General features: G+C 39.4%; 1 protein-coding gene across 2 annotated transcripts in view; it reads left to right on the top strand.

The window, feature by feature from the left end:
- Positions 1-10,243: 10,243 nt before the first annotated feature.
- The window catches only part of LOC145991457 (OCIA domain-containing protein 1-like), a 35,805-nt gene continuing 30,167 nt past the window's right edge, over positions 10,244-15,881 (top strand). For both annotated transcript variants that reach the window (XR_014442062.1, XM_083127462.1), the window contains exons 1-2: positions 10,244-10,404; positions 15,666-15,789. Coding sequence is in view for 1 of the 2 variants with exons in the window: in XM_083127462.1 (XP_082983588.1) it covers positions 10,285-10,404; positions 15,666-15,789 (244 nt within the window). In the remaining variant the exon portion in view is untranslated. The remainder of the gene's footprint in view (positions 10,405-15,665; positions 15,790-15,881) is intronic.

The following is a 15,881-nucleotide window of genomic DNA, read 5'->3' on the forward strand; positions in this document are numbered from 1 at the left end:
GTTAAAAATAACTTGAATGAAAATTAAACATTAAGATAACTTCATTACAAATAATTTCTTTTCTCACATTAGTCTCTCTCCTGAGCATTCAATTTTTGACTGTAGAGAATTTTTATTTATTGCTATTGCATTTTGATAAACTTATTATTCTAGATGTCTTATTCTACAACATTGGAACAAATATTTACATTTATTGAATTCATGCTTGCTCTTTATATATGCACTTCCAAAAACTTCACAATGCAAACTTCTACTGATAATGGTGAAAGGCGAAATTATCTATTGGATTTATTAGCCTAACGTCTTAGCATGTTCCTCATTCTCTTTCTAGCAAAAATAAGAAACGCCGAAATGTTTGGCATTTCTTGATAAATTATATCAGTTTCCCAATAGTTTGTGGACTTCGCCGACATTGTAATCAAGGGATTCCGGGTTCATTCACCATTAGACGTACAAACAACGACAAAGGTAATAGTAGAACTCACGGCGAAGTGGGTTAGAAACCCTGTGTGGTTCAGGGCAGCTTTGATAAGGCACCTGAATTGTCTCGAGCTGAACCAAAAAGTGGGCGATCTTTAATCCTCAAGGCCATTCTGCAAAACGAATGCCAGATGAGGTTTGTGCGGATTTGCTGGGTATAATGATAATTGTATATGTTATTATTTTCTGTTTTCGTTATTTTACGTTGCTTTGCTACCTCTGGAATTTGAATGACGAATAGAGTGATTTGATGAACTGAAAACCAACCCTGTGGCAAATTGGTTAGCGTAACGCGCTTCCAAGTCGAATAGCTGTCTTTAAAACATGGTCTTCATCCCATCTCCACCTATCACATCTACATCCAGACATATTTGAGATACCAAATATCGCACACAAAAATAAAAATTAACCTACAAAGTACAAAAGAAAACACCATAACAAAGCAAGAAATATGGTTCACAATCATCCAGATCACATCTCATCAAATGCAGAAAGCTCCTCAACGGAGTCGGACATTACTCCTTCCTTATCTATAGGGAAAAATGTCTTAACTTCTGCTACTTCTGGTCGACAAAAAATATTGATCAACCCCCCCCCCCCCCATCTACCGATAATATTCACAACGTCTACACCTCACTTCTAGAAACAATACCACTCCTATGGTCAACCCTATTTAAATTCAAAGAGTTACAACAACAAAATCAGCTTTTACAACATATCAATGAGCTATCCATAAATGTTTTAAATATGTTACAAAACCCTACTTCCAAACAGAACAAGTAGGATATACATAGTAGATGCAATTTCTAGTTCAATGGAATATTATTAGCTTTTCTACAAGAAAATGAGACTTATTGAAATTAATAACGGAATGCCATCCTATAATTCCTTGCTTACAGGAAACTAAAGGCAGACAGTATGAAACTTACAAAATTGTTCATTATAATTGTTTAGGCCCACCCTATTCTGAAAATCATGAAGGTATTAGAACATATGTCTTTTAAAATAGCCATAGGATGACCTTAAAATTATTTTTAAAAATGACGTAAAACGAAAGCTTGATTTTTCATAAATTACAACAGATAGTTGAATAATTAGACAAAACCCATTGTTTGGTGTTTTAAACTATCTGAAGCAATTACGTGCTAAGGAAGTTCTCTTTTCTTTTATTTCAAGTCATTCACCTCCTTTCAGAGTGGGTCTTACACGATACACAGTAGTCGGTTAATGTCTGAAAATACAGTTGTATTTCCGATTTCGTGTACATTAGATTATATTTTTTTTTATATAGTGACTAAAACCCAAGATTAAAGCGATTATAGTGGCCAGCGAGGAACCTCAAAGTAGGCTTCACACAAATAAAATACTTAAGTGCTGGAGGAAAAATTAATACCTAAATTATGCCAGTAAATGCATTTAATATTCACGAAACGGAGGAGAAGAAAAATAACCTTAAAAATTAAGTAAATGCAATAAAGTCGGCAAAAAATACTGAAAGATTACCTAAAACCCAAAAAGGCCGGTAAATGCAAAATATGAACAATGTTTTCTGTTTCTAACTTATGGGAAAAGGACTGATATAGATTTATCATTGTTTTCAGGGCTTAGAAATAAATTGATTTTTCATCAACTTCGGAGCCATATTCATTACAATTTACAATCAACGATTTCTTGGGGCACCCTCTTAAGGAAAATTGCCGGTGCCACCGCCCTTTTGGCAATCCCAGTCCGGCCCTGCAGGATCATTTCATCAGAACTGGGCCTACAGTTTAAAGTGGTATCTGCCGAAACCCTTTGTGCCTTCACCGGGTATCGAACCTGCAACCTCTTGTTCAGACACGTCGTTAGGGGGGGCCCGCGGGGGCACTGGCCCCCGCAAACGTCCACGTGGCCCCCGCAAACGTCCACGTGGCCCCGGCAAATGTTTCTGTATTTTACTGGAAATTTTAATTTGATGGCAAATATTGCAAAATTGTTCTTCAGTAAATTTTGCTTACAGTTTGAAACACTGCTCCCAAATTTCCCGCGCCATGAAGACTTGTACTCATTCTTCTACTGCTTGCCTGTCGAAAACAGATGCAACGCAGGAGCTGCCGCTAATGATTTTATAGCCCGTCCCGTTAAGGGAATTCGGAGGTCTTTTGAAAATGTACTTTTTCTCCCTGTCAGGTCAAAATTCGGGCCGATTGACAGCGGTGGCAGATGTCCCTCGGGATCGACGTTACTCCTTCCTGAGCTCTTTGGAAACAATTTTCATTCCTGTCTCAGATTACGGAGACAGTCATAGTGTGGTGCGTGTGATAGAAGTTGCAAGATAAAACTTCAGGGGAGGGAGATTTCCGCTAATACATGGCTATAATGAAGAATAAGCCACCCCTCTTTTATGGAAGATAACGAGGTATGTACTAAATTATTAACAATGATCTACACGCTTTAGATACATTAGCTTTTCAAATTCTAAAGCGCTTTCTGTTATCATTTGTATAATTACTCAAGGAAGATGGCGGAGTGGTTAACACATCGCGCTACGACGCTGCGTTCGAATCCTGGCCTGAGCATGGATGTTTGTGAGTGTCCATTCACCAATATCATCATATCATCACTCATCCTCATCTTCGCAAATTAGCCAAAAGTGGCACAAAAAGCGAAGTAAAATAAAGCAAGTCAATCAATTATTACTCATAGAAGCGGAAATCTTCTTCCCATTGGGTAGTGTACTCAACTTGTCCAATTTCGAGAGAACGTTTTCTAGTTCCATTTCTAGGTTGGTTATTTTTCGTTGCTTCTTGTTAATCGCGGCGGTGAGGATGAATGATGAACTGAAGAAATGGTGATGGGCTGGGACGTCGTTAGGAGGGGGCACGCGGGGGCACTGGCCCCGGCAAATGTCTACGTGGCCCCGGGAAACTGTTCTGTATTTGCTAGAAATTTTACTTTGATGAAAAATATTGCAGTAAACTTTGCTTGCAGTTTGAAACACTTCTTCAATTTTCAGTAGCACGAACCCAAGCAAGGCATTTTTTTCTTATTTCCCTTTTTCTTGCTTGTTGAACACAAACAGATGTATTGGGAGGGGATGCAGTTAATGGTTTTGTGATCCGCCTCGGTCAGGGAAGTCTGACATCTATTGAAAATGCACTTTTCCTCCCGCTGCACACCATATCCAGGATCCCCCCAAAACCCGCACTTTCTCTTCATCTGGCCTTGCACAGGCACCATGGGCGTCGAAAGGACGACACGAACAGGAAGATTTAGCTGTGGGTGGCTAGAACTTTCTGCGTTAATTATTTTATGGTTCAGAAAAGATATCCCCATGCGTTTCAAATTCCAAGAACAGAATTATATTGCTTGTCCCTTTTTCGTCGCGGGAATGAATGACATAGCAGTTCTTTTCACATGCACTCAACCCTCTTGCTAATGACCTGCCCTGCAAAGGAGGGAAAGGCCACTTTTTGAAAATTCGGAGAAACATCGAGGCGGTCGGTTCATCTGTTGATTTGGTGGACAATTGAGTGATTGATTGATTCATTTGATGTTTTAAGTCCACTTTATGCACAGTAAGGCTAATCGGGACTGGACCTACAGTTTAAAGTGGGATCCGAACCACTATGTTCCTCCACCGGGTATCGAACACGGAATCCCTTGATTACAAGGCGACGATGCTACCACTGCGCCATCGGGGAGGCCGGTGGACAATTTTTGATGTCTGTCAGATAGTTTGAAGTAGGGTTTGTGGTCCGAGCGGTGGTTAACTTCTGTAAACCGAGAAGATAGAATCACGAAGTGTTTGTGATCTCGTTTTCCTACATCGCGAGTGAAATGTCGAATGAGAAGCTGCCAGATTGTCTCTCTCTGGAAACAATGGATCAGCATCGACTGATCAACCAAATATCCAACATATTGGCATTCTAAAATAGAGTCTGAATACCAGTCAAGATCCTGGGTTCAACTCCCAGGGTGGTTGATCTCATGTATAATGAAGAATAAACCACGTTTAAATTAAGGAAGGAAACTAGGTATGTAGCAATTGTTTTTACAGCCTATAAGTATTATGTTACAAAACTTTGTATATCTTTCTGACTTTCTGTCATTTTTCTTCATTTAGCCTCCACCTGCAAATGCGGAAGCTGCTGCTGCTTAGGTGGCTAGGTTGGCTAGACATACAAATATAATTAATATCTAGTCATACAGCGAATAATACTTATAATACAATCATGAGTTATGGAGTAGCAAATAACTAACTTATCAAGCATTTTCTGTTTCTATTTGTTGTGCAGTGGTTAACAAGGTGCATTACGATGCCAGGGGTCCTTGGTTCAAATCCCGGACTGAGCGTGTGTGTTCTTTATGATGGTCTTCTCCACAATTTCACATCACTCATTTTCATCTTCACGATTAGCCAAAAAGTGTCAGAAGAGCGTAGTAAAATAAACCAAACCAATCATTTATATATTTCTACATTTCGCCGCTTTTCTACCTCTTGGGTTAAATGAGACGATGAAGATGAATGATGAGCCGAAGGAATGGCGATGGGACAGACATGATACAACCATACCTATCCAATGCCCGAACCTTGGACCTCTGGCTTCGTAGCGTGTTATACTCAGTGGAATTCTTAGGAAGAAAAACTGTAAAAATAGGGTGAAAAGAAGCAAAGTTGTACGATGCATAAAAAGACATGTTTAGTTCTTCTAAAACCTTCCAATTATCGAGTTCGTGTTTTAAGTCCACTTTATGCACAGTAAGGCTAATCGGGGATCCGAACCACTATGTGCCTCCACCGGGCATCGAACCCGGGACCCCTTGATTACAAGGCGGCGACGGTACCACTGCGTCATCGAGGAGGTCAAGAAAAACTTACAATTAGTCAGTAAAATTAATATTGAGTGACAAGGCCTGCGAAAAGTTCTTTCATTCGGTTGAGCGTGGTCATCACATCCACTCCCATAGTTTCGAGAGCAGAATTTTGTTCCATATCGGTTTCAAGTACTTCACAAATTGTCCTCACGATGTTGGAACAGCACAGAAATTTTGGAACTAATACAAGCAGGCACATACCCAGGGAAGGGGCTCTGGGGCTGCAGTCCTTTCCCGAAATCCTACAAATATCTGATTTTAATAATGTGTAGTAGTAATTAAATTTACTTCATTAACAGTATTAAACATCTTGTATATGTTATGCATATACATATTGCAAGTAGTTGCAATATACCAAGAAATTCATCTTCAGCGCATTTACCCATCCCCCCACATTTTCGCCTTTCGCCCGATAAGGTATAAGCCCCTTCCGAAATCAAATTCAGGCTACCGGCCTGACCACCAGCGATCGAACCTTGAACCTTTCGATTGATTGATTAATTGAACTGGTGATTTAAGTCCACTTTATGCACAGTAAGGCTAATCGGGATTAGACCTACAGTTTAAACTGAGATCCGAACAACTATGTGTCTCCATTGGGAATCGAACCCGGGCATGTTGTTGAACCTGCCGAACCAAAGACGAGAGCGTAATCATTTGAGCGTGTGAGAACTTCGTTTTATCCAGTGCCATCATATATTCAGTTTTCCACACACAAATAAGATTCATTTTGAGAAATTAGACGTGTGCATATAATTTCTTATCGTCATCATTTCCGAAGTGAACAATCAGATGCATAGAAGACTCGGGCCCGCCCTTGAACTAAGAGATACCGGATTCGATTCCGGTATGAACTGTATACTTGAGATGCCTAGCTTGAACTCATTACCCACACATTTCATATTTGCACTGTTGCCAATACTTGTAAACCTGGTTCCAGGACTTTATTTCTAAAACCACAGAAAAGGGGTTTATCTACTTCTCAATTTTCTTGGTGTATCAGCCATTAAGCTAATGAGTTCATTCTGCATTTAGTTTCCCGAATAATGGCTGTGGATTTCGCGAGAGTATATCCTTCGACGTTTGGGGGCTACAGAGGAAAATAATGTTCCTTTCCAATTTATTGATTGATTGAGTTGGTGTTTTAGGTCCCCTTTATACACAGTAAGGTTAATCGGGACTGGTTCTACAGTGTAAAGTAGGATCCGAACCACTATGAGCATCCACCGGGTATCGAACCTGGAACCGGTTGATTACAAGGCGACGATGCTACCATGCGCCACCGAAGAGGCCCTTGTTCCTTTTCTTTCCAAGACTATAAATATATATATATATATATATATATATATATTGGGTTGGTGCGAATGAAATGTCCGCTTTGACGTCTGGTCGGAAACTCAGCTCAAACACACAACACAGGGATTGACTGAGGTCACAGGTCTAACGTCATAAACTCTGTATACGTCCAGCAAACAGGCTGGAGCACCCAGACTGTCAGGAGGCGGTGTGTTGCTGAACAGGGTCATCTGAAAGTGCACCATGCAGAACACACAATTGCGAGTGATTTGTCTTTACGAATTCAAACTTGGACATTTTGCTCAGCAAGCCGCCAAAGACACTAACAGTGCATTTGGGCTAGGAATGGTAAATGAACGCACCATTCGCCGCCGGTTTGTCAAATTGCGTTCCGGTGACACAGCATTGCAAAATGAACCCAGTGGCCATCGAAGAACATCATGTTCGGATGAGCTCCTCAGGAACCCCGTGGAAGCGGATCCTAGGAAAAGTGTTCGTGCCATTGCAGACGAGTTAGGCATACACCATACCACTGTCGTTTGGCGGCTCCCTGCGATCAGTAAAGTGAAAAAGTTGGACTCATGGGTACCACATGATTTGACACCGGTCAACAAGACTCGCCGTCTGGAGGTGTGCAGTATTCTGAGTGTAAGGAATAACCTGGATGGTTTCCTGCATCGGATTGTCACTTCAGATGAAGAATGGATCTGCTATGACAATCATAAACGATCAGGACAACGGTTGAATCGTGATCAACGTCCAGGGCGGTTTCCGAAACCACCTCTCTACCCACGGAAGGTGTTGTTGCTGGTATGGTGGTCTATGGTGGGTGTGATCCATCATGTCTTTCTCAGGCGAGGTGAAACCATCAATGCAAATTGTTACAGTGCTGAACTCCATGAAATGCACCACAAACTTCTCCACAAGCATCCAGCAATGGTCCACAGACATGGTGTCCTGGTGTTGCACGACAATGCTCGCCCACATGTCGCGCAAAGGACGGTGCAGGCTCTCCATGAGTTGCAATATGAAACCCTTCCTCATCCAGCATATTCTCCCGACCTCTCTTCCATTGACTACCATCACTTCCGGCATCTCGATCACTTCCTAACAGGGAAGACCTTCGCTGATGATCGGGCGGTGCAACATGCCGTTGAGGAGATCTTTGCGTCGCAGACTCCAGACTTCTTTCGCCATGGAATCCAATTGTTGGCTGAGCGATGACAAAAGTGTGTGGCTGCAGACGGCGACTATTTTAATTAACCAGGTATTGTAGTTTTGATTTTTTTGGTCTTTGGCAATGACGCACCTGGGCCGGACATTTCATTCGCACCAACCCAATATATATATATACATATATATATATATATATATACACACATTCATATATAATGTATGTATACAGTATAGGCCTATATGGTGTACAAATAGTTTGTTAATTTATAATAGTTTGATAGAAAAAAATTTACGTTTGGGCCCCCCCAAACTGATCAACCTAGCTACGTCCCTGGTGATGGGACAAATATGGTACACGTATTCCTGACCAGAGTTAGAGCTTGGGACATCTGGTCTCATAGCGTATTAAGCTTGCACGTTGGAAACGGAATTTTGTAATAAACTGTAAAAGTAGGCTGAAGGAAAGTAGCATCGCCGGGTGCATAAAAAAGCCACGTTCGACTCACGCATAAAAATAAAATTAGCCAATAACTGTGCCATCTGTTATATCCAGTGCCATCAAATACGAGTATTTAGTTCTACAATTTGTTATCCAACGTCATCATTCTTGAAGTTCACAACCAGACAGGGACCTCTTCGAAGGGTAGTGGGTAACACGATCGCCTCGAAATAAAAGGTGCCAAGTTCGATTGCGGTTTAAACTATATACATAAGATGCCCAGCAGAGGATTTATTGGAGTTAAATTCCCATATTACAGATCCATCACCGCATTTGAAACCCTAGCATGTGGACCCACAGCCAGTGTAATCCTACGACGGGTTCTGTCTTGTCTTGTCAATGTTCCTTCGTGATTGTCCTTTTATCTTATCATCATTCGTCCTCAACGCCGCGATTTAAGCCAGTTTATGAGAACTAGATATTATCGTAGGAATAAAAGGGGAGGATAACAATGAAGCAAAAGCAGAAAATGTATCCACAATTTCCAAGTTCTTCCCTGCAATATGCTCAAATAATATTCTTAATATTATTATTATTTTCTTTGGATAAAGCATTTTCCATATCAGCAATTTCATCTACCTACTATTCATCATATTCGTAGCGATTAACCGAATGTAAATAAAGTGACGCAAATATAAGAAAAATACAATAAAATACCAAAACAATCAAGTCAACACTTCTGCCATCAAGTGCATACATGTATTTTCATCATGTTGAGTGCCTATTTGCCTGCCGTTTTAAAAGTTTTTAGCGTCTATAAATCTACACCCCTGCTCATTACTCTAAGAAACAGCAGCACTATGTGCTTTGTAGTACTAAAGTATGAGATACTCGGAAGGCAGTTTTATCTTGATGTCAGAGAAACCCTCCCGCGGTTGTAAACACAAAATGTCGGAAAAGAGCACAGTGGACCGTCTGGCTTCCGGCCCTGAATGCCGACGGCAGAGAGAATGGGATGTATATCATTCTGTTTGGCCGACGGTCTGTCCGTTTCATTTCATCCTTCCTCAATTTGGTCGCACCCTAAATACAAGTGTTCGGGGTGGTACACCCTCAAATTTGTCTCTGTCAGCTTGAATAAAATAGAATCACGAATGTACTCTTTCCAGAAATAGTTTATGACGGGAAATCGGTAGAAACTTTGTTTCACAAATAAAATAAATATGCCGTTGTTCGGTGTCGGTCTGTCAGAGAATTTGAACTGGTAACCTAAGAGAGAAAAAAGAAGTGGCAAATGCAAACCCCCATTAGCCGCCCCCGTGACGGAGTGGTTAGCACATCGCGCTACGACGCCAGGGATCCCGAGTTCGAATTCTGTTCTGAGCATGGATGTTTGTTGAGTGTCCATTCATCAATTTCATCATATCACCACTCATGCTGATCTTCGCAATTAGCCAAAAGTAACAGAAAAGCGAAGTAAAATCAATCAAGCAAGCAAATCCCCATTACTGGCCTCACCGATTGCGCAGTGGTAACGTCGCCGCTTGTAATGAAGGGTTCCCGGTTTCGGATCCCAGCGGAGGCACACAGTAGTTCAGATCGCACTTTAAACTGTATGTCTAATCACCTTCCCGTGCATAAAGTGGGCTTAAAACGCCAACTCCATCAAGCAAGAGTGTATTATCCACTTTTACAATTCTACCCCCCCCCCTCCCGCCGGAAAAGCATCCTGCGTACGATGGTGACTAGCCTGCGTGTGTTATGAGAGTTGATTTTAATTTATGCAGAATTAATATTATGTCTTCTGATATCCTTTTCTGGGGAAAACTGAGGCAATTTTGGGCGATATAAAATCCAGCCCCTCTCCCTCATTTGAATATCGCACTGCATTGCGCTCCGTTGTAAAGCTTAGGGTAGCCAAATGACAAACGAGCAAGGAGCCACCCGAAAAGTCTGTCCGTGAGCAATTCAGTGTTCATAGGGTGAGAGGGGGGAAAAGTTTGATATACAAAATCTGGCAACCATGATATTCAGTTATGGCGGCGACGATTGACCAGAGTGGCAATGAATTTCCAGGATCAACTGGACCGGGTTCCAGCCAAGGACAAATACCTACACAAGCACCAGGAGATCAGTATGGAAGAATTCCTCAAACGGTTAGCTGGAGGATAAAATGTGTATACATGCAAGATGCTTACTTGTGAGGAAGCTACATGAAGTTTGTTCTGCCATAAAGCCTGTCTGTAAATCGATGACTACATAGTTATGCAATTTCCATGAAATGTTTCGCGAATGAAATTACGTTGGTAGAAAGTGGGGTAACAGTTCGTTATATCGGAGACACATTTCTTCATTTTTACAGAAGAAACTACTTACGGAAATGAGTTTCTCTAAGCTTTCCAACGTTCGTGGAGGTATTTTCCTTCATCGTGGAATCTATTTGACCGGCAAATCATATATTTTTCAAGAGAAATATCCCACCGACGCACAATTGCCATGCTTCCCGTACGTGAACTGCATGCTCCGCACGTTCGATGATGTAACCCACTGTCAGTTTTTCAAACTACTACTTTTTTTTTTTACTATGCTTGCCTAACCCAACCAAACCTAACCTAACCATATGGAAATGGTTTGTGGGGCTATCCATTAGCTACCGTACATAATGGTTCGTGGAGCTATCTGTGAATGGTTCATGGGGCTATCTGTGAATAGTTTGTGGGGCTATCCGTCGATGGTTCGTGGGGCTATCCGTCAGCTACCCAGGCTATCGTCAACTACCCGTGCATAATGTATAATTGGCTAGAGTCTAGTTTACGTCCTTGCCCACTCCTTCTTGCCCGTTTACAAAACCGTGCTAGCAGACAGCCGGCGCTCGGACATCCGTAGGGTAAGTAAGTTTTCTTTTTACACTTTCTGTCACTAACCATTCACGGGAACAAGGTGTGCCTATGAGGTTAGGTTAGGTTCCATTAGCACTCAATTCACCCCTAAATATGTGCTTCATCATCGAAAAATGTCCTCCGTACGTTCAATCACGCATATCCGGACAACATCGGTTTTTCTCAATTTTTCTCCTCCAGGAAATTTTTCCTCGCCTTGTTGTTGAATTCCGTATAAAATAACCTTTCCAACGATATATGACACGTATTCCTTAGGAAAAGGATGTAAACTAGACTCTTACCGTATAATTTCCACTGGTGACAAACACGATAGTAAGCTAGGTATTTTTTGGTGAAGAAGGTTTAAACACTGCATACCCACAACATGAGTCAAGATGTGCCCGCCATATTTTGTATTCCGGAAGCAAAGAAAGGAATAAAAAAAATCACTCTGTATGTGAAAAATTGTTTGTTTTAGTGTAAAAAGCATAATGGCACTTTGAACTATGTTCCGCAATACACAATTGGTAAGTACGAACTATGCGAAACACAAAATATCCGATTTAAATGTGTCTCCGATATAATGAACTATTACCGAAAGTGGTTACATATCCAATTTCAAGTTAGAGGTAGAGTTTTGAGGATCTAAATTCCTTAACTGCCTACATTTTCTGGTGGATATTGTTACGTTCAAGGGACAATAGCAGTCGTCAAACAACTTGCATAAAAAATTGTAAGAGTTTAGTATATCGGAAACACATTAAAATCGAATATTTTGTGTTTTGAATGGTTCGTACTTACAAATTGTGTATTACGGAACATAGTTCGAGGTGTCATTATGCTTTTTACACGAAAACAAACACAATTTTTCACATAGTGATTTTTTTATTTCTTTATTCGCTTCCGTAACGCACAATATGGCAGGCACATCTTGACTCATGTTGTGGGTATGCAGTGTTTCCAACCTTCTTCACCGAAAAATACCTACTATCGTGTTCGTCACGTGTGCAAATTGTACATTAGGCAAGCATAGTGAAAAAAAAAAGGTGTTGGAAACACTGACAGGGGCTTACCTTATGAAACGTACCGAGCATCCGGTTCTCGTAGGGCAAGCAAATGAAAGCAATGGCAATTGTGCATCTGCGAGATATTTCTCTTGAAAAATACATGATTTCCCGATCAAATATATTCCACGATGAAAGATAATTCCTCGATGAATGTTGTAAACATTGGAGAAACTCATTTCCGTAAGTAGTTTCTTCTGTAAAATTGAAGAAATGTGTTTCCGATATACTAAACTGTTACCTAAAAATTCACTAAATGTATCCATTATTGAAATTGAAGGTTAATTTGATACTGTAGTCTGTCAGTGAGTGCTATGAAGTGGATGAAAGAGTAAACCCAAAGACCAAAACTTATGAAAGCTGTGGTCAATAATAAAACTTTCTGTTACAACATTTCTAACGATTTACGTCCACGTATTGTAGCCCCTTGAAAGTGTCACGTGTAAAAATTAAGGCAGAAAACCCAATGTTTGATAAAGGCCTCACTTGTCAGTTGCTTATTTAAGTTACTAAGTTTTGTACATTAAAATATCACCTTCAGAAGTTTATTTTTATTTAGAGAATGTGAGTACAGACATAACCCTGTGCTCTTACCATAACTAGATGCTACTCACTTGAACACCATTGCCACTGCACTTAGGTGGTTTTCTGTCTTTTCATTGAAGTAAGCTCTAGATTTGGACATGATGTTTTTGCAATGTGCATTTCAGTTTTTAAAGGAATGAACAAAAATAGTATGACATGGGCTAAAAAAAATAATAATCAGAAACAGTTAAGAAATCTCTTGGGGAAGGAAATTAAGTCAATGAAACCAATCTTACAGAAATAAATGTTTCATGTTACCTACTCACTTTAAATTCAAGGTATAATTACAGAATACCGGAAGTGTCTCCGATTGCTTTCAAATTTGGTATACTCACTAATTTTGACCTTGACCACTATGATTGTCGATACACTAATATGGTCGCCATGTTTGGTGATGTGAACAAGTGAAGTTCGCTATCCTTTTCATGGAACGTTGCTTTACATGTGACAATATGGCATCTTCAATAATTGTGGAAAACATACTTGCCCCACGATACATTCATGTAAGGTTATGTTAGGTTAGGCAAGCATAGTTAAAATTCAGGGTATTCATAAACATGAATACAGATTCGTGATTAGGATGCCAAAATTAGTGAGATGCCGAATTTGAAAGCAGATACTTCCGGCATTCTGTAATTGCTCCAAATTCAAACTCGGGAAACTTGTATGCATTCACCACCATTTCCTCCTCTCTTCCTAATGTATAATTCTTCCATGCTGAACCACTACAAACACAACTAGAAACAAGCTTCCCATGTCACACATATTTTAATCCAAAGAGCATGTGAAAAGTCATAATATATGCATATACTATAACCTTTCATCTAGGGTATAGTAACCCTTGGTAGCGGTAGGGGCCAATTTGCTGACCTAGCTGTTTTTTTTGTTCACACCCTATACTGTCATTTATACCTATGGTGTGAAGGCAACAGAGTTATGCTTCCTGCCCTGTAGATTTGAAATGTTTTATTGACAGGGCTATGAACATTTGGCATTTATCCCAAAACTTTTTTTTCAGTTAGCCTATAGTTGTGTTAAATGAGGGCCCAACTTGCAATACTTGGATGCGTATCTTGGCATTATCTATGTCCTACCTCCTGTGACTTCATTACATGGACATGCTATGAAGTAAATGAATGCTGCATAAGGTTTTTGTTGCCATTTTTAAAACATTTTGATTATGCTCAGGTCTACATTTTTATATGAATAGAAACTCCTTTATTTACAAGTATATACATTTGTGATAAGTATGCCCACTTTTCCCCCTTGTGTAATATTATTACCTCACAAAAATACTTGCATAGTAAGTTAGGCAGGTTCAGTTGAAATGCTTCAGTATTTCCTTACTGATTTCTTCTGGTTATGCATTTAATATTTGTTGTGGCCCAAGTTCCACGTGTTTAATTCTGAATTAATAATGGTACACATGCATTTTTTACATGGTTCAATTTCTATTTATGTCTGTGAACATATACTTCATAGGCTTAGTAATTAGTTACCGTGTGTGTGTTATAGTATAATCCCCCTCTCTATACTCCTATGTGCATATTTGTTACCCAGTATCAGTTTTATTTGCTGTCGTCTTAGATAGGGACTGCTCCTGCTAATATGTATTTTTATGTAAGGTGCAAAGGGGTGTTGTGTCCCTAAATTCTTTCATTGTTGGGGGAGGCAGGTCAGGTTTAGGGCTCTTAGTATTAAAATAACATTCCTAAATGCTCCCAACACCTGATCATGTGATGTATGGTCTAAAACATGAAACCTCCTTTGAGCCTCGCATGAAAGTACATCGGGAATCTGTATCTGCGATAACTTTAAACCAAGAACAACTGGCCTCCGTAAACTACTTTCAAATCATAATTTCTCCAGTAAATAATGCCTAGTGAATTTCTAAGTGTGCTAATTAGTTTCTACAAGCTTAAAACTTACTTCCACAATCGTTTCCTGTATTCTAAAACTCTTCCTAATACTTCCATAAAACTTGCAAAAATCATTACACATTTGGAACTATTACCCCTTTTATTTTTAACCTGAAGAAGTATCTTGAAATGAATAAGCAATTTCATCTAGGTGGAGCAAAACATATTTCAGTGTTTGAAACCTAAACACAAATAATTTAACTGTTTTCACTTTAAGTATCCAAATTGTAAATATTCTCCACAACGTTCTTAACATTCCAATGTTCTTTAATCAGTGTACGTTTTCAGTTGTTTTTTTTTTCTTGTTTTTTTGTATGCTTTCTAACCTCATGAAATGTTCAAAATTTCCAACAATCATTTGATTAAATTGTTGTGCACTAAATACAAGCACACTGAAACATTAAAATGATAGCCATAGTTCTATAGGGGTGAAGTGGGGGGTAGTAACAGAACATATAAATTGTTAACTTATGACAAAACCTATAACAATGCATTTAATTCTAAAGTATAAAATTAAATAATCCAAATTTGAAAAAATAAAATTTTTTCATATCTTGACTAGGAAAATTTTGTATTATAAAAAAGAAAAATTTTCATAACATATTAGTTATTCAGATTATGTATAATGTAGATGAATATTCAAACATACCCCACTTTTTCTACTTTCGGTCCCATAAAACTGAGTATGAGGCATGAAAAAAAAATGTACATTTTATGCATATTTTGTGAATCCTGATACTTTCATGACAAAAGAAACTAAAACCCCATTGACCGATAAAGAATGATTGTGTACTTCGCAAGTTGTGGCATGTGGATATATTCTTGAATAAAAAGTTGTGAACTTGAAAAATTACTATGAACCTCATAACTGATAATCCACATAAAATTGGTAGAATACCTCATAATTGCTTAAGTTATATAGCCTCACAAAACATGTTGGTACTAATACATGGATACTATTTCCTTCTAGCCTTATCGGTTTACTGCAGAAGAGATGAGAGTTCTTAGACAATGCAATAAAGAAAGCTTCTACCAGCGCTCCCTTCCGATAGGGACCTTTCTAGGAATAGGCACCTATTACGGGGTTAAGTCAGGTTTGTATATCCTCGTGCTGCCATTTTATATCAATATTTTAAAAAGGTAAAGTGTTCCCCTGTGCATAGCACCATGCCATGAAGGCGTATAG

Source organism: Lepisma saccharinum, chromosome 8 (assembly GCF_977018435.1).
Source record: "Lepisma saccharinum chromosome 8, izLepSacc3.1, whole genome shotgun sequence".
In the NCBI taxonomy this organism is placed as follows: Eukaryota; Metazoa; Arthropoda; class Insecta; order Zygentoma; family Lepismatidae; genus Lepisma; species Lepisma saccharinum.